The sequence below is a fragment of the Vidua macroura genome, chromosome 6 (assembly GCF_024509145.1).
Source record: "Vidua macroura isolate BioBank_ID:100142 chromosome 6, ASM2450914v1, whole genome shotgun sequence".
NCBI classification, from domain to species: Eukaryota; Metazoa; Chordata; class Aves; order Passeriformes; family Viduidae; genus Vidua; species Vidua macroura.
In genome coordinates, this window is record NC_071576.1 from 9,664,683 (window position 1) to 9,692,008 (window position 27,326).

Genomic DNA, 27,326 nt, shown 5'->3' on the forward strand with positions numbered 1-27,326 from the left:
TTTAATTTCTGAATTTTATTCTGAAACCACTGACCTCATTTTTAGGGCTAAAGATGAGCCAGGTAAAAGTAAGCTGAAAGGATGAAACAAAGTGCCATGAATCATTAATTCAAAAGCATTCTTCTGCCATACAGGAAAATAAATCATGTTATGTTTTGCTGTACAAAGAAATTAACAAAAAACTGTATCCAGTATATGAAGATACAGTTTGGATCAGATCATATTTTAGATCATCAGTTTCTTCTGACTTCTATTTCTTGGTTAAGGGAAACACCAATCCCCTTTGTTGCGTATTTTTTTAAAGAACTAATAAAAAGAAAATAGGAAAATGCAACTTGTAATTACAGACAAATAAAGTCACGCCCTGTAATTTATGAGTTTTTAGACAGAAAATGAACAACTAAGCCTAGAGTTGCTTCATCTTTCATGTATCTTGTGATAAACCTGTTCACAAGTATTCTTAAAATGAAAATTGCATCCTGATTTACATCAGTTTCTTTTATGACTGAACTTATCTGCTCTAGGCTAGCAAACCTCAGCTTTTTTTAGAAACACAGGAACATTTTCCAAACTGTATTTCAGTACACTTGTACTCATATTAAGGAACAGTCTTGCAAAACATGCATACAAGACAGAACTAATTTTTAGACTATTAATACCTCATCCTCTGAAAGACTTCTAGAAATACTTAATCATTCAACAAAACAAGCTTGTGGAGCTGATAAACAAAATTTCCTCTTTCATGCTGCTTTTCAGGCTCGTCAATAATACACTGAGAATCCACCTAGCCAAAAGAAGTAAGATGAAAGTCAGAATGCATTCTTAATGTTTTCCTATATAACACAGCTAAGAAAGTCTTGAAGAGTTCTAAGTTTTAAATCATACAGGAATTTCAGTTCCATGCCACACACTGCAAGAAAAGAGCCAGGGCTGCTTTCTCTCATGGTCTGCCATGATTTTAGAACACTATTCCACAATGAATTCCAAAGCATTACAGGCAGTATTTGATGATCTAAGATGTCCTGGGATTCTTGAGATGCAGTGGAGAAAATCCTGATTCAAGGCCTACACATTAGCTTGTTACAAAAGATAAACACCAGCAGAAGTGAGTATATTATCCTCCTAAATCCAAGGATAACTGAATCTGAAACATGAAAACAGAAACCCTTTGGCCTAAGGCAGTATATCACAACACACTCTATAAAAATGCCTTTTAGAAATAAGTGCCCTTGGTGTTTGTTCTGTTGTCCCTCTTTTCAAGGGTGACGCAAACCCCTCCTTTATGGGCTGCAGGGTGGGAGAGGCACAGGGAGAGTGTGTGTAGCACTTTTACTCCTGCACTTTTATTCCTCACCTTCTTTTTAATCAAGAAACTCTACTTGTTCTCCAGGAAATCCAGCGGCCTGCAGAGGCCCTTACAGAAAGAAAGGTAAGATGTCTAATAGAGTAGGAAGCTAGAAGAGTTTTCTCATTAAACCCTCCTGGGTCTTGGGAAAACTGCCCTTCTCTCTGACCTCACCACATTTGTTCTAATACAAGCCACATTTCTGTCTGCCTAGAATGGAAAAGCCACCTCAAACCACAGCAACCCAAAACAAAACTAAAATGCACTGCATTCAGGAAAATGTAGCTACAGCTGCTTAATAGAAAGAATAGAAAATTTTAACTTCCAACAAATGTGAAGTTACTTTTACAATCTCTCTCACCTTAAAACCATGGAGAGCTCTGTTTAAAAATACTAAATATTTATATACACAAAATTTAAAAAAAAAGTCACCCAACAACTAAACAGACTCTACAAAAACAGGGTATCAACAGAAGTAAATGCTTACATAAATAGAAGTTCTTATGCTTTACATTTAACCCTACAGTGCTTTTGGTATTTTCAAATTCAATAACCCTTTCAACACCCTTAACTCTACTGGAGTACTCAAACTCCTCAAAAAACCAACCAACAAAAAACCACAAAACCAAACCAAAAGCAAAAAAAAAAACAACAACCAAAAAAAAAACCCTTACCTGATTCCATGCATATGGCTTCTCATACCAGGTAGGATCAATTATGTCTCGAGGCTTTGATTTGCAGATTAAACTGAAATTACATAAATACAGCCTTGAGAAATAAACTTGTATTTGGTTCATTAGAAAGACAAAGGATTTTTTGGATGAGATACAACCAGGTATTTAAAGGTGTCTGTGTTAAAGGAAATCTTAAATTTCCCTCTTGATCTAGTCTGACTTTTTACTTCTCTGTACTTTGCCTATCCAGTGGAGTAAGTCAAAATAGAAATTTTCACAGGGACATATCACGTATCAGAATGTATCTTCTTCAAAAGAAATAATGAGATTCTTTTTTTACAAAGCACTAGAATTTGCAACTGTAATTTATTCCTTACATTTTATGTATGCTTACTCACTAGAATGTATAATACAGCTATTTTTAGGGTATTTTGTTTTGCATGACAACTCAATTACTATGGATTGTCTGTCTGCTCCAGTTATTTCCTCAAGCTGTGCAAAGTACAACAGTAGTAGACATTAATTAATTCTGTCTAGATGTGTTTTTCAAAAACTGATTTTAGTCTTAAGTAGTGGTGACATGTTGTAAATACAATTAGCTTTTGAAAAATGGAAAACAGTTATGAAAGATTGTTCAGGCTAAATTTTTACCTATGTAATTGAATTAATAAATGTTTTTTCCAAAACACAGAAAGTGCAAGTGGGAAAAAAAAATTGAAAACCAAGAAAGATTTTACACAAGGGAAAAGAAGAAATCATTACAATAATCAGACCGTTTATTCCTTCAAATAAAAACATTCAAAAATAATATAAAAATTTAAATTAAAATATCTGTAGGATGCTTGGAGGACAACCAATAAATGTACAAAAATTCCAGGAGAGAAGGCTACCACAGAAAGGTAGAAAATCCTGAAGACAAAAAGCCTGGGGCTGATGAGAGTGACCGAGTCAGGCCATCGGCACTGAGCTGGGAACACGTCGGACCTGTGCCAAGGTCTGACCCTTCCCCTCCCAGCTGGCTGGAGATGTCTGAACAATCAGCCCAAAATAGGTGCCCAAACTGTAGCAAGTATTCACATGTCTGAACAAATAGCAGTGACATTTTAGTGCCTTCAATTTAGCATGTAAGTGTTGATGTCCCAGCGTGAGCTGTTACTGTCACAGTCACCTCCAGACAGGGGTTTGTGGCTTTGATTCTTTCTGCCCAACCACATTCCACATCTCCAAAGCTTGTGCTCTTTTAATTTCATTTCTAGTGCCTTTAAAGGTAAGGCTGACTTGTTAATTTACTATGGAATGCACCCAAATTTTATTTGGTGTTTTGGAAATAGGAAGTATGGGTGTTTGCTTTTAACTTAAGGCAATTTAATAGGTTTTTTCCCACAGATAAGAGAGCAGGTATTTTCAAAAACAAGGAGCACCTGAAAAATTAGCATGAACAGCTGCTCTGATACTCATTCTGATAACCCTGGGTAAGAGCAGGGTTCTGATCTTTATCAGCACCATGAACTGCCTAACTTTGACATCCTGCAGTTACTCCAGCAAAGCTCTATTGGAAAAAAAAGGTCCTATTTCTTAGAGATGAGGCTGGTAAAAGTTATGTTATGGCCTCTGGACAAGAGCTCTTTTTAAGACAGTTTAGTAGAGAGCCAGGTCAGGATGAGAAAATTCTGATTATACAGACAACACTAAAATTTATGCTGAGTGTACAAACAAGGGAAGATTTTTCACATTATGCTCAGCAGGGACAGACAGAAGGAGCTGTTCTGGGATAGTTCACTGCACTCCTTCTCCCAAACTACAAGCTGAAAAATTCTCCAGGCTGGCTGCACTGAATCACAATGGTCTTTTCAGAACTACTGCTTCACTTCCAAGAAGGGAGGCTTGCAGGAAAAAAAAGCAGGTGGCCTTACTTCAGTTCCTAAATTTGCCTGGGACTTCCAATTCACTTGGCCAGCACCTATTCTGCACAGGTCTGCTGAGGGAGGAAAGGCAGCACACATGATTCAAATTTAATGTAAAGGAAGAAAGAACTCTAAATTCTTCTGCACTGTTATGCCATAGGACTCCATTAGCTTTGTCCTGGGTGCAAAAAACAAGGACACATAAGGGCTGATATCCTGTAGAACAGGTTTTACAGTCTAGGTTTTATGACTCCTAAGTGATTTGGCTTCCCTGAAGAACCAGTGCTTCCACAAGAAGTCTAAGGTTGTTTAGTATAATGCTTTATAAATAAACAAAATTAATGAACTGCATCATCAAATGAGAGCATATTATTTTCCAAAGCCTAACCTGAGCTATGCTTCAAGCAATCACTCATTTTTGCTGAGACTGTGAAACAGAAGATCTTATTTCTACAAAATGATTACCATAGAAGCTTCTGACGAATATCCTCCTGCAGCTGTGCCACTTGCTCTTGTCCAGAATGCAATGCTTGCTCACAGAGCAGCTTATTCATAGCTGTCCTCAGACTGTTTATCTGTAAAACACACTAGTTACAGAACATAAAGCACTTTGAACCAGCATAAAGTCTGTACCATATTACACTGACATGAAGGTGGTTGTGGCATCCACATCACTGAACTTCAATTGTAATAGTATTTCCATAAGTAAAAACATCTAAAGTTTCAGAAATGCTCTTCCTCAGGCTGCACCTCTGGTGGTCAGTGTTGTTAATATTTCAGCCACCTGGTATCACAATTTTTAAAGTTACTCAAATATGCCATAAAACATACAGGCTACCACTTGCCTGGACTTTTTCCAAAGCAGAATTCCTTCTGAGAAAGTTTTTTCTTTTTTTTTTTTTTCTCTCTCTGTCCATAATTTTTCACATATACAGCACCTTGGTGTTACCATTCTGGCTAAGGCATCATGAATACAGCCAGCATACCCAAATCAGTGCTTTCAGAAAATAACAGCTCACAGATGTGTGCACCAGCACTGTCCATTGTGTCCTTGGACAACCTCCAGGAACACCCTAAGCACCTGCTTCACACACAGACCTAACCAGGGCATGTCCTTCTCTGTCCTAGGCATGTGTCAAACACAGCCACTGTCCTGCACTGCACAGGTTATGTACATGCTTCCCTCTGACAGAGCTCCTCTCTGAGCTGCAGAAGGCAGTAAGGAGGAATGCAGGGGCTCTATTGTTTGTTTGGCTGATTTGCTCCGAGATGCATCTCAATACGGATGACTTATCAGAGCTGTAAAATCAAATTGAAGCCTGCAAAGCAGCAGTGCTCTGCTTTTTAGTAAAAGCCATGACAATCCTAAGAACAAAACTAGTAAGCTAGTAACTTCCAGTTAGTGCAAAATTGATGATTATATTTTGAAAAGTGTGTAACATTCTATGCTGTGTTATTTGTTCAGAGTGTAGGGGTGGGCAACTGCTTCTCCTGATAAAAATCCAAGAGCATAAAAAGGGAGCACATTGAAAAACCTAAACAAACAAAACCAAAGAAAAACCCAACGAACAACCAAAACTACAAAAAGAAAAAAACCACAAACCCCACAGTCTAAACAAGCTTTTCTATTAACACTAAGGGTTAACAAGCTCAGATGCACTGACTTCTACTGAGTTCCTACTGCAGTGAACATTCTTATGCAAGTTTTACCTCTGTTATGTCTTCCAGTCCAAAATGCACATCAAATGTCACCTCCATATCATTTGCTGGAAACAGTGGAGCCCCAGATGTCTGACTCCAACCCAAACCACACAGAACACCAGTAAAGTACTTCCCACTTTTATCAACTCTACACAAAAAAGAAAGAAAACAGTCTCACCAAGAGATGAGGAAACGAACCTCTTATGAAGACAGACTTAAATGAATTTGTCTAAGCCATGCAAAACAAGACGTGTTTGAAAGAAGCTAAAACAATTGAGAGGCATTCACACTCAGTCATACTGGTTTTTACTATTTTGAAACTGAAGTCTGCAAATACCAGAATTTCAAGAAAACACAACAGTGACGCCACTGCCAGAGCTCAGCTTTTACAAAAATTTACGCAAGTTCCTCTCCTCATGTAGATTTAACATTCCCAGTTTACCATTCCACGTTCCCAGGCTTCCAGCACAACTGTCAGGAGCTGTAATGCCTTATCATGAGAGGAGACTCTGCAGCACCAATTCATAAGTACATGAACAAGTTGTTTTACCTACATAGTACACTAAAACTCATAAAAAAATACCAGGTAGAGAATACATAAAATGCTAAAAGCAAATAAATAATATCTGTCAAAAATTTGTGAGGATCCTAAAGAAAATAATAGAAGACCCACCACTTTAAAATGCACAAATACCTGAGTTCTATTGCAGGAGCAAACAGCATACTGAGGAGTGCAAGCAGGCCATGAATAGGAGGCATCAAAGATGTTTCACCTAAAATCACAGACCCTGGCACCAAAAGAAAAAAAAAATTAAGTAACTCTAAGGAGCATTTAATGAAAATGACACCTCAAAAAGATGTAACACAGAACTACAGTGACATATTTACTCATAGAATTACTTATATAAAACCAGCAGTCTAGAGAAACAATCCAAACTTTTTTATTAGGCATTACCAGCTGCAGTTACTGATACATCAGTGGCGACCAAGAGCTGCTGAAAGGGATCTTCTGCACCATCATGGACAACAATGGAGTTTATGCTGTCCTTATGTATGAAAACATTTCTGGGGAAGAAATATTTTCAACAATAAAAAACTCCAAAACTCATAAAAACATGTAAATAAAAAACCATTTTAAATTCACAACAAAAACTCAGAATAGCTGCTTACTACTAGCAGATTTAAATGACAGTTAATAAATAATCTCCCCGTGAGACAATAATGCACCTTAAAACTACTCTAAGATTTTAAATAGCAATAGCATGTGTATTAATGCAATTCAAGCTTGACTCCTTCAGTGTTTTCAATGAATAAAAATGCTGGAAAAATCTGTAAGAGTAACTAGGTGGTTTCTGCCTAGTTTATTTATTGAAAATAACAGATAAGAACATGACTATACTTCCCAATAAAAGCCTTCTCATACCTGAATTGGGATATTTTGGTCAGACTGTAGCATTTCAACTGGTAAGGACTGAATGGACCAAAAACTGTTACCTTGAAAAAAAGGGAGAGAGAGACATTAGAGTTGGCCAGCACCTGGATCTCTTCAAATCTCAATGCTTTATAAATTAAAGCCAAACATTTCAGCATGTACTGAGCAACACTGAGCTGCTAAATTGATAATATGGCACTTCCATTTCACTCATCTAAAGCAAACTTTGCTTGTTGAGGCACTTCACTAAAATTATCTATTTTCACAGGTGTTGCAGACTCATGACTTTCCTCTGGCTTAAAAACATGAGTCCAGACATCATAGATCACTAAAGAAAATCAGGTAATTTTATTTATGTGATGAGGTCTTTAATCTTGAAAATATCTCACTTTATGAAGTGGGCAGTTAAACAGGATTACTCCTGTGGATAAATGGAGCATGATTAGGTGTTTGAAAGCCTGACATTTTGTCATGTCTGAAATGTTTGACATGGAACAGGAAAAATAATCAGAATGTAGATGAGGCCCAACTTGTAATCACAATGCAGAACAGGACACACATCTTCCTGTTTTATATTCCAACTTGGAAGTGACTAGATAACTCAAACACATTTCTGAGTTTGGCACTGGCAGAGGAAAAGCATCATTACCACCAGTGATGCACCTATCCCAGCTGCTTACCTATCGCTAGCTGATGATACGCAAACACTGTACAGTAAAAACCATGTTTAGATTTTCTTAAAAACTGACAGGGTTGTAAACTTACTCTTTTGTTATGGCTTATATAATGAAGACTACCATGTACAGAAACATTGCATTCAGCTGTTCAATTTTATCTCTGTTCTGCCTGAGTTCAAAGTGCAGCCTTATTAGAAGAGCAGGATCACTTAGGCTGTACTTCAAAACTCTGTTCAAAGCTGCAGCAGACCAGTCTGAAACAGTCACACTATGGCTTTCTACCAACAGAAAGAAGAATGAATGAAATGCATCACATAGAGCTTATTTATTTCTGGTATTTTCTATCTTCATCTCCATTTTAACAATGTGAGAAGCAGGGTCATGTGGTGACAGGCCAAAACCACCACTCAAGTTACCTTATGGGTTGGTGCATCAGATTTCTTTTCAGAAAAGCAGTTCAACAATCTTTCAATAAGATGCTTTTCTTCCTGTCTTGCAGATAAAGGCATTTGCTCTTCTTTCTTTGCTTCATCCAAAAATAATTCCTTGAGTAAATCATGGCTTTGCTACAAAATAATGGAAGTGCTAAAAGCCTTGAACAATTATTTCTTAAAAAATTTTACAAAGAAGATCCTACACAAAGACATACTCGCATATAAAGACAAAAAACAATGTTCTGATGACCCTTCAGATTATATAAAACATCAAAATGGATGACTATGAAGAAGTTACAGTTTTTCAGAGTTTTAAGTACGACTGAAGCAGTTCAACTGAGGAAATCATTTCCCAAGAAACATCTCTTCGAGAAGGGGTCTCAAAGCAGCAATGCTTTTGGCCAAGGGCTCAGTATGCATTATGCACACATATAAAAATACACTGCCCTATTCAAGTATTAACCTTGCCACTAGTCAAGCTGCAGCTCAGCTGCTCAGGACAGCCAGAACTGAAATAAATCAGAGCAAGACAAGCAGCAGCAGCAGCTCAGTCAGTACATACCTGTGAGTCGTGTGACTCCTCCGCCAGCTCAGCATGACGCTCCTCGATGAGCACATCCCGAATGTTCACCAGGCCCCTGAGGCCCAAGTGCCGGAACACATCCACGTGCAGGACGCCGTGCACCAGGGAATAAACCTCCACGAGCAGGGTGCAGCCGCTGACCAGCGAGGCAAACCTCTGGCTGGCACTGCAGCTCCACGGCTCCCCGCACACCAGGGATCTGGCAGAGGGACACATCTTGCAGATCTTGAACTCTAAAGCCTAGAGCAGAAACATCGGAAACAGCGCTCGCCTGACTAGAGAGTCAGCAAGGACATATTTCACTCTCTCAACAAACTGTCTGAATTAATAACTATAAATTATTTCGTAATTACTGTGGTGGCTTTTGTTAACTCCTAGGGCTGCTGTAAAGCTACTGGCATTAATTCCTACTCCATCACTGCCAACACATGACAGCTCATATATCTTCAATATAGTACATAGCTGCTAAGGAGTCAGAGCAAACAGTGCATAAAGGACAATTTGGTAGTAATTCACTATTCACAATGAAATCTTAGGAGCACAGAGATGTCTTCTCTGGAAAAAAACTTTAGTCTACAACTGTTTTCAACTAAGGTAACAGAAAACTTGGTAAGACCACTACGGCTCTTCTGTCCCTGGCAGGCAAGAATAATAAAGTTCCCATGTCCACAGTCACTATCTGTAATTTATGTCTTTGAATGAATTTACAGCAGAAACCCTAGGTTTTTTTCAGCTAGTCATTAAAACTGGTCATTGAAAGATCAGGCCTGAAGCAGAAATACATTTCCATTTTGTATGTGTGCAGAAAATACAAAAAAGGATGCTTCTGGCCAAAATAATTTTTTTTTACATCAATTTCTAAAGAAAACCAAACAAAATTAGCCCTGTCAAGATCAAATCTTATTTCTGCTGGTCCATTCCTAATTTTCATAATTAAATGCTTCTGAAAATACAGTTAGTATGACACAACTGTTTCTAGTAGCTTAAAAATATGTGAGTACTGAAAAACTGAATTAAAGTATAGTTACTTTATTTGTAAACATAGCTCAAGAGAATTATTTCTCTGAAAAACCAGCTATAAAATCCCTCTAATTTGTGTCAAAAGATCACTAGATCTATAACACTCATATAACACTCATCAAGAAAATTCTGTCTGAAAAGATCCCAGGAAAGCCAGCAGTTCAGAGAATAGCAAAGCAGCATGAAAAAAACCCACAGATTTACAAAATTAGAATTTCTCTACAATTAAATACAACATAGCTCAATTACACACAAGAATTTCTCCTCTGTAAATACACCTCTGGAATTTTACTAGTGAAGATGATTTGAAGGTACTTCCATCAGCAAAATATGTATTATTAAAGTATTATTCTGAAAAGCATCCTGACTTGAAGTTCACTCTTGTTTGCCAGGCCAGACACAAAAATATCCAGCAAGCCACAACCAACAGCATCACCCTTACCTGGAAAGGAAGCCCTTGAAGACACTTTGGAATCTCTTTTAGTTTATTTAAAGGCACTTCTGATCTATTGCCATAATCCACAAAAAAAACCTGGAAAAAGAATCAAGAGTATCTGCAAAGATTCCACAACATTAAAAGTGCTATCTTTAGTGGCAAGAAAAGTCACTACCTAAGTTTAAAAATTACAGTACAACACAAATCTTATCAAGTCACATGGAAGCAAATTCAAAGTCTAGAAAGCATGCAAATGAAGTCATGTCAAAAAGAATACATCATATTTTATCACATCTATTATTTGATCCCTTGGTGTTAGTATCTGTTTGTAATGCAAATATTCCCCTAAATCTAGAAAAGGCAAGTTTCTCTGAAAGACTCTAAATTCTCTCCCCACATTAAGATTTGTGTAACCTTACTTCCTCAGTGAGAGATACTACCAAAAACTGCTTTTAGCTAAGCAAATGTGAACATGTATTCAGTGACTGTTTATAAATTCAAATGAGAAAGTGATGAGATTAGCACTACTATTCACTCATTTTTCATGACTTTAAACCATGACAATATTCAGTATTAACTCTACAGTGGTGACACCCAGACAGATTAAGAAATAAAAGGAATTCAAAGGCCAATCTTAAAAAAATTTAAAAATCTGTCTTAAAATTTCTGATCAATATTGAAAATCAATACCAATCTTGAACGTGGCACTAATTTCCATTACTCATATCAGCACAAAGAGTCAAAATACCCAGATGCATTTGTTGGTGATCTAGAACTCAGCAGCATAAACACCGTTCCAAAAAAAAGCCACGTTTTCAGATTCACTGGAGGTTTTAGTCTTTATTTTACTTCATTCTGCAAGAGCTTCTCAATTTAATACTAAAAATTCTCATGTTCTGTGAAAGAAACAAATTCATCTATTCTGGCCAGAGTGATTTGTAGAAAAAAATAAATAAAAAAACAGGCAGCAAAGCTCCAAGATTGTTAACCCAATTGCATGCTACCAATTCAATATGACACAGCACATTACCTCAGCAAGATCCCCGTGAATATACAGGACATGAGCTCTGTAGTATCCTCTCTTTCCCAGATAAGTGAATGGTGCCAGACAAAGCACATCTACACATGGAGGCACTGCTAAATCCAGTAGGTTCTGATAGTCAATTTCAGCACTTAGAGCCCGGAGTACAGCTGTGTTTTTTTCATCTGTCCTGTAACCCCAGAAGTGTCCAACTTCTACTACCTGCAAGTATAAAAGTTAGACAATAACATATTTCATATTATTCTTCCTCAAATACAAACCACATCTCAGCAAAATACATGAACACACTCCTACTCCTGACACAACAGTTCACACACTGCAACAGTGTAGTGAAGCATTTCTGACTCATAATTTGTTTTTTTTTGGAAAATGTTTATTTTCTGCACTATTGCAACACACTTTTCATCTAAAGAGATCCTGAGATAAGCATTACTAAAATACAGGCACTGGTTTCATTTTCCTAAACCAAGTTAACATACAGAAAATACAAGATAGACAGTTGACTAGAGAGGTGCACAGATTTGGTGCACCTTTTTTTATTAGTGACAGAATACCAATCAGCTACATGTGCCAACACATCAGCAGTGTCACTGTTATGATGAGCCATACCTTAGGGAACTGGTGAGAACATACACCTATTTAAAGCAAATTAAATAAAGCAAGTCATCTTTTGAAATGCCTATTCAAACTTTATATTGAATGCTTGTGATAAAAAACAATTTACAATCATTAAAGCTCACATATTACAACAGAAGTAGCATAGACAGCCAAGTGACTGCAATGTATCTAATCAAATTCATTAACATTTTTTTTATCCAAGAGATTTAGCTGACTGAAAGGAGGAAAAGACTCTTTTCTCCACTTGCAAAACTTGCCACTACTAACAAGAGCTGTTTTAATACTTTATCTTATCATTTCCCCTAGCTCAGTGGTTTGAATGTTTTCATTATTTCTATTTCAGCAGCATGTATACTGGTATTACTCTAGCAATGCTAATGAAGATGATTAGCAAAACGAATGAAGATGATAGCTAACATTAAGATTTAAAAATCCCAGCTTCAGATTTCAGAAATATTTGTATATACATAGAATTTTCCCCTAATGCACTTCTATGCATGAAATGTTTTTTCTGAATGAGCATATACTACCATTAATTGATCTCATTTCTCATATGTACGTTTTCTGAAGAAAACCAGCAGTTATCAACCAGGTAAATGGCCCAAATACCTTCTGATTTTCATTTTTATAGTTTACACAAGTATTTTACCTCTTCCATTAGTCCTCTTTACATTTATGTCTACTTCCAGCTAACATTTACTGCCAGCAAACCCCACAAATTTTGTGAAGTGCAAATATGTGAGTACTGTTTAACAAAGAACTACTAAAAATAAGACTAAGAATATTCCCCACACTTCTTACAGACACCTCTGCACTAAAAACATTATCAGCACCCAATATTTTAACATAAGCTTGTCAGACATTAATCTCTGCTAAGCTATCTAGGTACTAATTATTAGATATGACCTACTTATATATAACGTTCCTACCTCTGTTACCCTGATGGACAGAAAACGATTTGGGATCATCTTTGACATTTGTAAATCACCAAATAAGATCTTCACAGGCTCCACTGTCTGCTTCTGACAATCCACATTTACTCTAAAATGGAATGAAGATGCAAAATACTTCACTCACAAGAGAAAACTCAAGAGGATTAATTTTTTTGCTTTCATCTGCTTCCCAAGGTATCCCTAGGGCACATTTATGTACTTAATTATTTTTATTTAGAAATAAATAAATTCAATTAGAACACAAAATGACCACACAGAACCAAATTACTGCAGAGTAACTTTTTCAACTACAATATAACCAAACACAGAAAGAAACATATCAGGGCACAACTCTGCCATCACTTTATTAGAAATTGAAAAAAAATCAGGTTAAGTAGTGAGGCTTTTTGTGATAGCATTTTCTTCTAAGCTTATTTTTTAAAAACACAGTATACAAAAACACAAACATAAATTCAGCAAATTTTTATAGAAAAATATGTATATATAAATAAAAATAAAGTATTTATTTTACTTGACAAAATATAAGAATTTTAAGTCTTTCAGGCTAGGACACTTCACTTCCTCAAGAGCCAATTTTCACAAAGATTTTAAGTGCTGTTTTGGGCAAAGTGAAGGTGCTAAAATATTTTAATAAAAGCTAAGTACAATCAACTGGAAGTAAAATACTCACCTGTACTTTAACCTTCTCAGTTCATTCCTGCCCTCCTATTCTAGATTTCTGTTTTAAAAATACTGAAATGGCTGCAGACTAATCAGGAGCTAGGCAGAATGCCATTTTGTCAGGTTACTTGTATGACCTGAAGCTCAGAATCACAACATACACTAACACTGGAACAAACATGCCAGATTTTCCGAGCAAAAGCAGGTGTGGACCAAAGAGAATCAATATATTGCATTTCTCAGCATTATTTCCTATTATGTCCTTATGTTTCCTCACTGTTTCTTTTGTTAAACTCTGTCTCTCTCTCTCTTTCTTTTTTGTCCCCAAGTGCTACTCCTTATTCACTTTGGTTATCACAATCCCCACATTGTCTCTATCAGGAACAGAAATAACTGTGTACATCCATATCTTCATATGGCACAGGCAAATGGAATAGAATATTGGGGGGTGGGAGGGAGATGACTGCACACTTGGAATTGTCTTAAACAGCAAAATACCTTTAACTATAAAGAAATATTTAAAATAATCACCTTATTTCTAGCCCTGTGAAAACATTCTGCTTAGACAAAGTTTACATCTGTTTTTTGAAACTAATTTTTCCTTGGTGACACTTCCAAGAAAATTCCCACCGAATCCAGCAAACCTCATTTTGCTGCAAAGAAACACATTTTACATATGCAATACAATTACCTTAAAAATTCTAAACCTGCAGCTCCTGCATCTTGCACTTGTCTTCTGATATCCTCTGGATGATGAACACACAGCTCAATAGGAATCTTCAGCTGTGACATCTTGACTGCCAGGTACACTTCAGGAAGGACCTTAAAAATCTCCTTCGGATTACGGGAGAATTCTACAAAAGCCCTGTTTACAAAAAAAAAAAAAAATTTCTCCCCATCTTTATCTTAGCAGACAAGCACACAGTAAAAGGTAGGCTCCTCACAGGCTCTGCTTTTATGTACCTTAAAACTTTAATCATGATGGTGATAAGAAAACTTTCTAACATTATCACCAGCACATGCTAAATTTAATGCAAATAGGATGTGAAAATATATGTGAATAAGGGAGGCATTAAAGGTTGGAAAAGGAATAAGAAGCATTACACGAATTCAACTTTGGGCAGCCACAGGTTGAAATTAGTCAGATTATCAGCTCAAAAAAGCCATCAGACTGTACAAACGAGCTAAATTCAGCATAACAGACAGAAATAAATACAGACAGATAAGCTGCAATTAAGGCCCACTGTTAGAGAACAGAAGAGACAAACCAGAAGGCTCTACCTCAGCTAGCTTATCTAATGTTATTCCAACCAATGTACAACAGACTTCAAAACCACCTTTTTAACTCCAACCAACACATTAAAAGTAATTTACTGATTCCAAAGAGAGAATTTGTCAGTACATCACTGCAAAAGAAATTGTTTACTGGATTTGTACCTGAGAACATAAGGCAGAATACTTTATTTTACACTCACCTTGTACCATTGTAGGAAATAGATTTTACTTGCCCACACTGTCTAAGCAGTGACTGCAACTGTTTATGGTATATATATCCATAGGGAGGAATGTTCTTCAGCTGTAAAGAAAAAGATGTTAAATTTGGATACATTCACTTGCTTTGATGCATTTTCAAGTCCACCTAAACAGTTAGCTTTCTCCTTCACTTGAGCTGCAATAATTATGCACAATCTGAACTCCAGCAAATTCCATAAGTGCCAGATACTATAGTACATTCAAGAATCTCAAAAGACAATAAAAAGCACCATTTTGCTGCTAATAATGCCCTACTACTTCAAACCAGTAGACAAACTATAAATGGAGCAAATGAATTCGTAATTATATATATTAACTTGGTATTTGTTACAAAAAGCTGTCTAGTGTCTCTTGACTTTGCATGGAACAGAAAACACTGGAATGCTATGATTCTTTTTCCACAGTGGGGAACTATATCCTGTACAGTATGCACAGCCTGGGAAGCTGAAGGACCTACAGCTCCTGCATATCCTGGCAGACCCATCACATACTGAATTACTGAGCTATGGTGGGACAGCTTGCACAACTGCAAAGCTCTCTCACATGGATATACACCTCTTAGGGATGACAAAGAGCAATCTCCTCTTCTTTCTTGTGCAGAGGTGTAATTTCAGTGTAAGCTTTCACAACTATTAACATGCAACTACAGTCACATGTCCATTTCACTAACTTTTTCTTAATAATACCTCATAGGAGATCTTGATTTAATACAGAATCATGAACTCCTAATTAGCAAATTCAGACTTTGAACTATTTTTCAGAGCCTACGCAACTGTCTGTTCTTTTCTTTGGCTCTTACAGCTTTAGACAGGAAAAAACAGATTATTTTTTCATAATGTTCCTATACTTTGAAGCTACAGCACTAAGATCAGCTGCTGGTCAAAACCATGGTCTAGGTCAGACTGCAGAAATTGCCTCAAGGGAAGATAATTTAAAGAGACCAGAGAGTGGGAGGTTTAATTGTCTTTTATATCTTCAGCACACCATCAGGAGCAGTATATGTCTGTAAGAATCTCTCCAAGTGAGAGCTTGCAAGATGATCACTTACAATGATGAAGACACAGCAGCTACTTCTTCCAAGGTAACAAGCAGCTAATATAAGAGCAGACCAAGAGTTAAATACATTAAAAGTAAGTAGCTCTTTAAATCTACCAATTCAATATTAATCAATGCTGCTGTGGCAAGACAAGTCTTTACTCCACAAGATTGAGTGTTGTATTTTGCTTCAATATCCTTAAATAGTATGGAGCACAAAAAAAACCCTTGTCAACAAGATTTTCTGACTCTCTCTCCTTTGTATCTATTGTCTCTTTTGACAGTGAAGTCTGTTCTTTGAGGCTCATTGGTAGATGTGGTTTCTTTGAACACAGGTCATGGCTGTTTTACAGTGTTATACCTAGTTCAGATACACAAACATTTTCTTAGTTTAGACTGCACAATTTTGCAAAATCAACACAGCCATTTTAAACTTGCACATATGCAATCAGCTGAAAAGTAATTTAAAGATAAAAAGCAATTTACAAGATAAAAAACCCCAGTGTAACACCTGAGTAACCTTAAAACAACAAACACGTATGCCATGCACTAACAAGAAGGCGATTACACAAAAAGTAACACTGAAGTTGCAACACTACATGAACTGAAGTCCCAGGAAAAAGTACCCTTGATAGCTCTGCTCTATTTTTCCAAGTTATTTTTTTTAGTTTGATGAAAGTTGTTTGCCTGTGCAAGACTAGCAATCAAATGTACAGAGGCAGTTCTCAGGAATTCTTTCAAAATTGCCCACCTACACAATGTTTATTGTATTGAAAGAAAGGAAGGTGGGACAGACTCCACCAAGCAAGGATCAGAGTAGGTAATTATTTCTCTCCTTGCCCAAGTCAGAACAGAACTTGAAAATAGCACCCAAACACTTCATATTTCTGTTACTTGATTCTTAATTAAAGTCATTCACCCTCTGAACATACCATTACAGTGGTTTTTGGATCCTTGCCAGCAAGGTCTTTCATGGCAATTTCTTCATTACATTTTCCAAAAGTACAGTAGTTTGGATAGAAAGCACCAGCTATTACCACCTGAAATCAAGAAAATATTTTGTGAAACACAGCAGATTTTATTCAGTTTCTTGAAATGAGATACACTGGTAACATATAGAGACACCAACAGATCTTCATATGAATATTTTTTCCTGTCTCTGTTCAGGAATTACTTGAACTGGAGACTAAACACAAATTCATACAAATTCTTAAAAATATTATTTTGTGAAAAGAGTTCAATTTCTGGAACAATTCTACAACATTAATGTTTTTCAATGCAGACTTGCTCTATTCTATTGGTTGAAAACTGTAATTGTTAGTTCTGGTTTCAAGACCCTAAATTTAAACAAATTCACACAAAATAGCTACAGGTAAATTGTTCCGTTTTCAGGCTGTATCTTAAAATGTTCAACAATTCAGCTCCAAGAAGCTCACTGTTTACACAGTTAAAACAATTGCCACTGAAATGATAAATAGATCTGTGAAAATAAAAGCACTGCTAATGAGTCCAAATAAGACAAGTAATTCAACTGGAAATTAGACAAAATAGCTAAACATAAAATTCCCGGCACCCCCTCCCCACTAGCTAACCAAGCCAGTGTTCAAATAAAACACCTCAAGCAAGGGATAATATAATTTTCAATTAACTAACATTAGCTGTCCTTCTACATTGTCAATACACTGCCAAAAATTGTTGTTTTTTTAACCCAAAATTGCTACATCCACAGAGAATTCTGGAAAATAAGAGTAATACTAGTTCATTAATATTATGAATTGAAAATTATGAAAATTGATATGAAGATTCAACTGCAATTTTTGTAGACAGCATCTCTTTATGACAATAAAGCATTACCTGCAAGATGAAGCGTTGTTTGCACACATATTCCTGGTCCACAGCAGATGGCTGAGCTTTAACATGCATGTTTAATGCACTGACTCTCCTTTTCAAGTTGTGAAATAACTCCGCCACCTGAAATTTGATCTCTAAGTTACATTTTAAGTGGATCAAATCCAGCCACAAACTGAAATAAAATCTGTTAGTTAAAGTCTGAAATAACTGGGCAAACTCCCCTTTTCAGGTGACTGGTAAGCATTTCACCAACATACTGCTCAGCACCTTTAAAGTTGGAAAACAATTCCAGTACTGTGACTCAAGCAGTTTTCCCAAAATCTCCTTATAAAGAACTACTCTGTAGTCACAAAGCGTATTATGCATATATGATACAGAACAAAATTAAGAAATTAATTAACCTTTTACAAGATGATATTCTCTATTTAAATCATTTTAGGTTTGTATTTTAGGAGGTAAAAATCTTGCTAATAACCTGGAATTCTGCACCCAACTGCAGCAGTGACCATGCTGCACCGTCAGTTTAGCAGACAACTCTGATTACTGTGAGAGAAATCAAACTTATGCCCTCTAGCTGAACACATTTCAGCCATCTTCAGCATTTCCAAGAAACTCCCACAAGCAACCACTGGTCCTCCAACCACATACAGTGAATGCCTTCCCTCTCCCAAACAGTTCTGGAGCAGATGTACAAAGCCCTGTCCACACAACTTTTTTGTAGCTGCATTTCCCTTTCCTTTCAGCTGCTGGCAGTTTTAGCACACTACCAGAACAACCACTGCCAGAAAGGACCCCCCACAACTGACTCAGTTCTGCAAACTCACTTCCACAGAAGGGATTATGAAATTAGGATCTTTAGGTGCAGCAAATAAAAGCCCCCAAATCTTACTAAGTGTTAAGTGAAGGTGACCATTCTAAACTCGCTATGTATTCTGTTGTTCACAACCTCTTCCAGCATTATCTGAAACTGAGAGGCTGCCTTGTGAGACTGACTATTCCATTGTCCAGTTTTACAAAATTTGCTTTTGTCTCTTTTTTCGTTGTTATCACATCTCCAAGTCATAAAACTATTGTCATTTCTTATCCAGATGGTTGCTCTCTGTCAAATTCTATTTTTATTTCCTGTGCTTTCTGAACACAGGCCCTGCACTGCTCATGCCAAAGATATCAAATGCTGAAATAATGACCAAGACCATTCTGCTGATCAATTACTCAACAATCCTACTTATTTTTCCCTCAATATATCAAATTAAGCTTGAAGCCCATTGTGATGCTGAGTTTTCATTAATTGCTGCAGTAATGTTAGCAACAAGTCCCACAGATTCTCAAGTCCAGGCCTCAGTATGTAACTGTATTTGCTCAGAGTCTTCCCAGCCAGAAGAGAGGTTATTTAACAACAGACAGCAGTCGCACCACAACCAGTGATCTGAGGAACCTATAAAATTAGTAAATAATACTGCAGGTTTCTTAAAAATATTTTTAATATGTTAAGCAGTTAATAATTTAGCCACTCTGTTTATCCTAACAAAATTCCTTTCATCTAAATTCATACTTCATTTTAAGAAAACAAACATCTATATATATTGATAAGATACATACACAGTTGGTTTACTCAAGATTTTAACATTTACAAAGAATGAGGGAAGTTAAGTCTTTCTCCTCATAAAAACTACAACCTATTTAATCTTACCTCTTTGATCTTGTTTATATGAACACAATTAGATCGACCCCACTCAAGCTCTTCCTGTAAAACAAAGTTAAAACTTTTTTTCTTCTACTGCTAGTAAACTTTATCTCACATTCTTCTGCGTGGACACAAACAATAGTTACATACAGCAACAGAAGAATTTAATCATGTTTCACAGCTCTGCAATCACACTAAGCATGATGACATGTATGAAAATGTAAGACAGTTATGTATTTAGCTACAACTATACTTTGGTTATCACCAATGCAGCTGTGGGTCACCTGACCTTTCCATTATCAACCCACAAGTCCAACTGCTCTGTGCTGCTACTAAAAAATCTACTTTAACGTTCACACCTAGAGAATAACAGGAATGCTATGGTTTGGAAAGACCTCCAAGATCCTCAAGTCCAACCACTGACCCAGCACTGCTGAGTCCAGAACAGAACCATGTCCCCAAGTGCCACACCCACATGCCATCTGAAGAAGTCCATGGACGGTGACTCTACCACTTCTCTGGGCAGTCTGCTGCAATGTTCTCAGTGAAAAAAATTTTCCTAATTCCAATCTAAACCTCTCCTGGTGCAACTTGAGGCCATTTTCTCTGCTTCTATCACTTGGGAGAAGGGCCAACCCCCAACTCAACCTCTTTTCAGGCAGCTGTAGAGCAACGAAGTCTCCCCTGAGCCCCCTTTTCTCCAGACTAAAACCTGCCAGCTCCCTCAACAGCTCCTCACCCTGGAGGCTTGTTCTCCAGACTCTTCACCAGCTCCACTGCCCTTCTCTGGACATGCTCCAGCACCTCAGTGTCCTCCAGTATTTTCTATACAGGATCCAAGGTGTGACCTCACCAGTATAGGGGGAAAAAAAAATCATTGCCCTGGTCCTGCTGGCCACATTACTGCTGAGACAAGCCAGGATGCCACTGGACTTCTTGGTAATCTGGGAACACTTACAAAAAACTCAGGACTTCTTTCTCTATGTGCACAGCTTTGTCAGACACCCTGGCTACTTGTAACACAGTGTATGTTATGCATTGGCAATCACAAAAGATACTACACTCTGAAAGAACAGGGGAAATAAAAAAGGTTTTATCTCGTACACACAAAAGAAGGACTGGAGGCAGTTACTGGGGGCATGCTACTTGTTTTTGTGACTGATGCACTTAAACATCTTCCATCTTTCAGGGTTTTCTGAGGGGGCAGAAATATGTGTATGTAAAAAAATATAGATACTTATGCACAATGAAAGTATTTCTTTCAACTACAGCTCAATTTCCCTTTTTAGGCTGGATTTCAAACCCTCTGGCCACTGTTGATTCATCTGGGGAAGGAGCTAACATAGGGGATTTTCTTCAAACAACTCTGTGCTGGATTCAAATGCTCATTTTCTCTCAAAGACTAGCCTATTTATGTATGAAAATTCATAATTATTATAAATAAACATCGCTAGCAAAAACTTCTTACTTTTCATATTTACTATGAAAAAAAATTCCAGCACTTAAGTCACCAACCTTGAATGAAGAGTAAGAAAAAGTTTAACTAACCTTGGCATTTCTCAGCTTCCCTTTTTCTTTGCAGGCCTGCCATGCCTAAGAAAAAATGGTGTAGTATTCAGATACAAAATTTAATGCTTCAGTAATAATTATTACAAATATTAATGTGACATTTAAAACTATACACTTTTGTTTTCATATCAGTACTGAAGGTAATTTTTTAACAACAGGCTGTCCACCTGTCTTTATGAGAGGAAATGGATGGAGAGTTAAAGCACATGCAAACATCCACAAATTATTAGAACAATTTGGACGCTTTAATTTGACACTGTAATAAAGCAGATTATTTTCAAAACCATTTTTTTTCTCCTTGCTTTGGGATAAAAGCAGTGAAATGACTGATTCAAGTAAGTTCTGATGCAAATGCCTCCCAGAAAACAGGGCTGAAAGAGAAATTAAAATACCCAGCATATTAATGAAAATTACTTCACTATTAGGCAGCTCATTACAGATGCCTGCAGAATCCATTCTAGTTTGACAGCAAGCCACCTCATAATACAATAATCCAGCTTACTGGGGACACTGACTACATGCAAGGTTGAACAGCCAGACTGCACTTCGTTGTCTTGATAGAAAATAAGTAATCTAATCTGAACCAAGGAGTTTAGAAACAAACTTGCCTGAACTTACCTGCTCTTTTCTGATACTCAGCTATTCAAAACAAAGCTTTCACGCCACTCAGACACAGAGACACTTCACTGGAAGCTCTGTCTGAATGTTTGTGTTTATTCTCCAGGACAACATACTGTTTTATAGAAACAGCATCTTCAGATGAACAGGTGATAATTACCAGGTGACACAAGGGAAATATGTACACAAGGGAATTCACAAAACATTCTTTTTGAGCCTCAGGATTAGTGGATACATGTGCCATACATGCCCACGAGTGCTTCAAAATATTCTAACAGCAGAGTTGAAAAAAAAAAAGTCAGTTTTGACCAAAGGGTAACATGCTCAAAAAAAAAAAAAAAAAACAGTTAAATCAGCAGCTGAAAATTTTGGACTCTCCAGAAGATTACAAAACACATCAGAGCATGCATTAAATAAAATGCTGGAATTTGAATAGCAAGTTCCTCTAGCAGAAGCCTTTGCTGTGCTGTACCAGCTCTGGCTCTACCTGGAGGAATTGACCCCTGTCCATGGTACTGAGCCATCAAACAGCCAGGAGCACCAAAAATGACATTTGCACAAAACCATCCCAAAGCCAAAGCTAAGTTGGGAGAAAGGTCACCAAATTCATTCTGTACTAAAATTTAGCAGTCCAAACTGTCTTTGGTTAAAAACGATCTACAAACATCACCACATCCCTGGCATTTCATATTTGGCTATTAGAGACAATTGAAACTTTACACAGTTGGACAAAGAATGCAAAAAACATTAATATCCAGCTATCAGTAATGTGAAGTTTTTAACAACGGCTATGTAAAATGCTTCACTGATCCTACAAAAGCGAGATCCTTCATCCTGGTCTATCAGATTTCACTGAAACCTAAGCTGGAACAAAAGACTTACCCTAAATGCATTCAGAATTGCAATACAGTCACTCCTACTATTTCCAGCAAAGAACATTTTTTTCCTGTCAATAGGAACAAAAACTATTAGCCACAATATGCTTTTCAAATATTGCATGTATTACGCAGCTCAGCAATACCCTCCATGTCTTTAATAAACATGATCAATACACTTATTGTAATTACTTGTTGTTATTCACACCTGCTTGTTGAAGGAGATGCTCTGTATGAGCAGGATAATAATAAGTAATTGTACTTGCTATTTAAAGAACCATTTTAATAGACATTGCCACATGGGAAAGGCAAAGCTGAAGAACCAGGCCTTGTGCTTAGGAGACAGTGAGTTAGCTCTGTGATTTACGTTCCCAAATAAATAGATTCCAGGGTCAGCTAACTGGAAAAGCTTCTTTTTGCACTGCTTGGCATTTTAACAGAAAATCAGACTCATGAGATGGAAAATTATATTGAGCGATCAACTCTGCCCTCTGCTCTCAAATGTAGTTAGGAAGTTAAAAAACATCTGGGGCACTACCTGTATGCATCAACATGCTTTTTGAAAGGTACTGCAAAAAAATTCCGCGAAGACAGTGCTGCAGCTACAACAAAAACAAATCAAAATTAAAACCTGCAAATTGTTTGGTTCTAGAGAAGTGTTCTCACGTGTTCTTCTTTCAGTTACCTATAATGAGGCATTCCTCTAAGCAACCAAAGACATGCCCAAGGACTATCAATTTTCCAAGATGCAGGTCCACTGGCAACTGTGTCAATACTGTTCCTAAGAAAGTCAGCTCACCATCATGCAGATTTTCTTCTGTTTGCACACAGGTTGTAAGTGCTCCAAGCTAGAGAAATTAAAATGTATTCACTTGTAAAAGCTGACTAAGTACACCTAAGACAATTTTTAAAGCCTGACACTTTTGAAACCAAAGCCTCTAACATATACTGGATATAAAAGCAAGCTACAAATTATGCAAATATTTACTTCTTATGCAGTTTGGAAAAAAGTTTAATGCAATGAAATGAAGATTCTCCCTTATCATCTTTATAACTGAAAATCAAAATCGCCATCCTCCTTGTACAGGTGAGAAGGGAATCTTCAGGCTGACTTCTATAAATCACACCTTGTAAGAGTCTGATTTATTACTTATTCATAAACAATGTCACTTACAGAGTTTATTTTTTGTCTATTTCTCTGTTCTTTCTCACCACAGATGCTAGTCCTCAAAGAGTATCCTTACTCTCTGATGAAATTACAATCGTGTTTTAAAGATGTAACTACAGAAATTATGCTCAAAAGGATGGTAACCCAACAACAGACCAAGGAGTGAAAGATTCTCTAGACACAGTTCATATCTGAGGTTCCAGTTAAGACTACTACTACCTTAAATACAAAGAAAAGCACTTCTGCATTACATTCCTATTACCTTGATTTTAACAACATTAAAAGGAAGCCTACCTCTTTCAGCTGAACAATTGTACGTTCAATGTCACCTGCACTGGGTGGAGAAAGAGCTGTTGCCAGCAAGGCTTTTGGTTCCCCCATATCAAGCTTCTTTAACTTTAAGATTGTAGCTCCTAATGGACAATGCTGAAGGGAAGACAAGATTATTGTTACTCTCCCCTCATGGGAAGTGTAACAAAGTGTTCTATATGAAAAGTAAGTTTACAATTTAGCAAAGTCTGAAGTTAATTGTGTACAACAAGGGTTTGTTTTCTTTTGAGTAGATTGCTTATTTCTAATCTACATCAATGTTACTGCTATAATGTATCTCCTTCTATAAGGAAACTACGTGGAATGATCTTTGTCAAACAGTTATAAGTTGAATTCTAGTCATTGCTAGTAGTAACTATTCCAATCATCTTCAGAGAAAGTAAAGCAAAGTTTCTCTGCTATGACTACGTGCATTAAAGAAAACCTAATCCTAAACCCAAAAGCCTTACCAGCATCTCAGGGTCTGATTTCTCTGGAATACAGTCTGCCCAGAAGTCCTTGCATATGAGCCTGTAACAATAGCCTTTGGAAACACGTCCAGCACGACCTTCACGTAAAAGAACAAATCACCAATTTGTAAATTGCACAAGTTTTTTCCAAACCCATCCATCTACAAACCCTCTGGGCAGTTGAGCAGCACATGACAGCTGATGCTGCAGGCTGAGCAGCGTTCTGCTCTCTTGCAGCAGACAGGCCCAGAGGACACAGAAGGGAAGGACAAAAAAATTTTGCTTTCATAGGAGCAGTAACTAACAAAAGAATTACATAACTATTTCACTCAAATACCTCTTTCGCATAACTGTCCTCAAATCAACAGCCATTTTTCTCAGTTGAACAGGCATTTCCTATTTGACTCTACAGCTAGAAAACAATCTTCAATATAAACAACTTTTAAGCTACAATGATAAACAGTGAAACATCTTTATGATCCACTATTTACAGAAAACCCAATGATTCAGAAGTCTATCTTCACAAATCCCAACACCATTCACTTCAACCAACTAAAGGGTACTCCTCTCTGTGTGATACTCCACTAGAGAATCAGACCACATTTTTAAGTCACATGCACAACAAGCCCAAGTCTTCTACACAAAATGCTACTTCTACTGGTTGTAGACTGGCTGATTGTTGTGACCTCTAGTGACTTGGAACCAAATGGAAATAAATCTGTATACTGGGGTTCATGGGCTCACAGCGAGGTCTTGAAAGGGGGTGGCTATTGTGGTGGCTTCTGTAAGAAGCTGCTGGAAACTTCCCCCATATCTGACAGTGCAAGAGTGTGAGGAAGAAGCAGCAGCAGAGAGAATGCATGATGAACCCACCACAATCCCCAATTTCCATCCCTGTGTACAACTAGGGCCGAAAAGGTTGAGAAACTGGGAGTGAGTCCAAGCCTGGGAAGGAGAAGAGGGAAGCTGTTTAAGATTTGGCTTTATTTCTCATTACCCAAGACTGATTTGTTTGGTAATAAAATTAAACTAATTTCCCCAAGCTGAGTCTGTTTTGCCTGTGATAGTAACTGCTAAGTGATCTCCCTGTCTTCATCTCAAACCCTGAGCCTTCTGTCACCATTTTTCTTCCTGTCCAGTTGAGGCAAGTGGAGCGATAGAGCAGCTTGGGTGGGCAGCTGGCACCCAGCTGTAATTGTAAAGATCTCATAATACTTAAGAATTACAGTATTTTTAGATCTGAAGATGTCACTGCTATTGATTTATTTAGTACTATTTTTGACTGAAACAAAAAGGATTTTAAGAGTACTGTCTTACTAGAAGAGTCAACAGGGAATCTTATTTATCCTTGTGCAATGAACACTGGTGTAAACTAGAAACACTGCTGTGGATATTTCAACTCATTAATAGTGACATATAGACATATATGAAAGTTTCTTTTACTGCTGCAGCTCACAAGCAGTTCATAAATACCTAGCAGTACCTATCCTCCCTTTTCAAAAATGGCCTGTGATAAAAAATTCCTATTAAGTAACAAAGAATCTGGTCTGTGAATTTTAATATTTTCAGTAAGATGCAGAACACCCCTCTGCAAATATACTTGAGCAAAAATAATTATTCATACAGAGCTGTTTAATCCCATTTTTATACCCTGACATGATAAAGACTTATCAAGTATAAATGGCCAAAATAATCTGTTCTTTTTACTATTAGTATAAGAAAAAGCAACAAAGAATGGCTCGTGAAGGTCAGATTCTGAAATTCCTTTGCATTACCTACTGCCATCTTACCTTTTCTTTGATTACAGTTTGTCTTAGATGCCCAGCAAAGCCTCAAACTTTGGTAATTAGTTTCTTTATCGCAAAACAAAATTTTAGTTAAGCAGAAATCTATCACTGCAAGTAAGAAAAAAAAATTCCTCATGGCAGTGGAAAGAAATACATCAGAATAATCTGTATTATCAGAAAAGTCTGAATAACCTGAATAGCAATAAAAATAACATCAGATTTATAAACAACCACACCCAGGATATTCTGAATACTAATCAAATTGCTAACAGATCTTATTATAAAAATAATAAATCATTGTAGATGACAACCATTAAAAGACAATAATTTCTGCATTTACAAAGTCTGTATGAAAATTTGCTTAAACTGATGCAATTACTTCAAAACATAGTCAGAATGTGATTAAAAATCTTAACTTGTGACATGAGGTCTGGCTCTGCTTGTTACTGCATTTAAAATTACCCCTTAGTGAATATTTAAACCAACCTCCCACTCAGTAGCTCTATTTGTTCATATATTGAGATTCCTCTGCTGTCAAAGAAAGAATTCAACACTCCAACAGCAGCACTTTGAACAGCAAACCTAGCACAAGTATGGAAAATATTACAAACAGTGTATACAGAATTACAAGATTTAGAAACTTACCATACTTAACATCAGGAACTGTCACAGAGCTCTCAGCTACATTGGTGGCTAGAATAACCTGAGTTTTGAAGCAAAAAATGAGCAGTGAATGCATAAACAAAATTTACTTGCATTAATGTTTCTACATGAAAAATTCAACTTGCTATGAAGAAATATAAATGTAATGGCAACACAGCATTTCTGCTCTGCATAGTAAAAAAAAAAGCAATACCACACAAGGACAATATAAAACCCCTTGTATTTTCTTGTTCTGAGCTCAAAAAAGCATAATAAAGTAGTAAGGCAATAGAGGAAGAATGGAAA

General features: G+C 36.9%; 1 protein-coding gene across 3 annotated transcripts in view; it reads right to left on the reverse strand.

The window, feature by feature from the left end:
• The window catches only part of TDRD9 (tudor domain containing 9), a 68,364-nt gene continuing 41,038 nt past the window's right edge, over window positions 1-27,326 (reverse strand). Inside the window, exons 12-37 of one of the 3 annotated variants that reach the window (XM_053981665.1) lie at window positions 27,024-27,081; window positions 26,382-26,486; window positions 24,592-24,689; window positions 24,107-24,238; window positions 23,330-23,492; window positions 23,183-23,246; window positions 22,652-22,715; window positions 21,131-21,175; window positions 19,589-19,642; window positions 17,902-18,018; window positions 16,980-17,087; window positions 14,955-15,055; window positions 14,171-14,344; window positions 12,796-12,907; window positions 11,237-11,449; window positions 10,213-10,302; window positions 8,730-8,990; window positions 8,150-8,299; window positions 7,048-7,118; window positions 6,580-6,689; window positions 6,319-6,412; window positions 5,634-5,772; window positions 4,389-4,498; window positions 2,020-2,092; window positions 660-784; window positions 1-73 (exon numbers count right to left, since the gene is read on the reverse strand). In XM_053981665.1, the coding sequence (XP_053837640.1) occupies window positions 689-784; window positions 2,020-2,092; window positions 4,389-4,498; window positions 5,634-5,772; window positions 6,319-6,412; window positions 6,580-6,689; window positions 7,048-7,118; window positions 8,150-8,299; window positions 8,730-8,990; window positions 10,213-10,302; window positions 11,237-11,449; window positions 12,796-12,907; window positions 14,171-14,344; window positions 14,955-15,055; window positions 16,980-17,087; window positions 17,902-18,018; window positions 19,589-19,642; window positions 21,131-21,175; window positions 22,652-22,715; window positions 23,183-23,246; window positions 23,330-23,492; window positions 24,107-24,238; window positions 24,592-24,689; window positions 26,382-26,486; window positions 27,024-27,081 (2,802 nt within the window). In that variant the 3' untranslated portion in view covers window positions 1-73; window positions 660-688. Of the gene's footprint in view, window positions 74-105; window positions 785-2,019; window positions 2,093-4,388; window positions 4,499-5,633; window positions 5,773-6,318; window positions 6,413-6,579; window positions 6,690-7,047; window positions 7,119-8,149; window positions 8,300-8,729; window positions 8,991-10,212; window positions 10,303-11,236; window positions 11,450-12,795; window positions 12,908-14,170; window positions 14,345-14,954; window positions 15,056-16,979; window positions 17,088-17,901; window positions 18,019-19,588; window positions 19,643-21,130; window positions 21,176-22,651; window positions 22,716-23,182; window positions 23,247-23,329; window positions 23,493-24,106; window positions 24,239-24,591; window positions 24,690-26,381; window positions 26,487-27,023; window positions 27,082-27,326 lie in introns of those variants that run through there. The other 2 variants (XM_053981664.1, XM_053981667.1) reach the window with 2 other exon arrangements.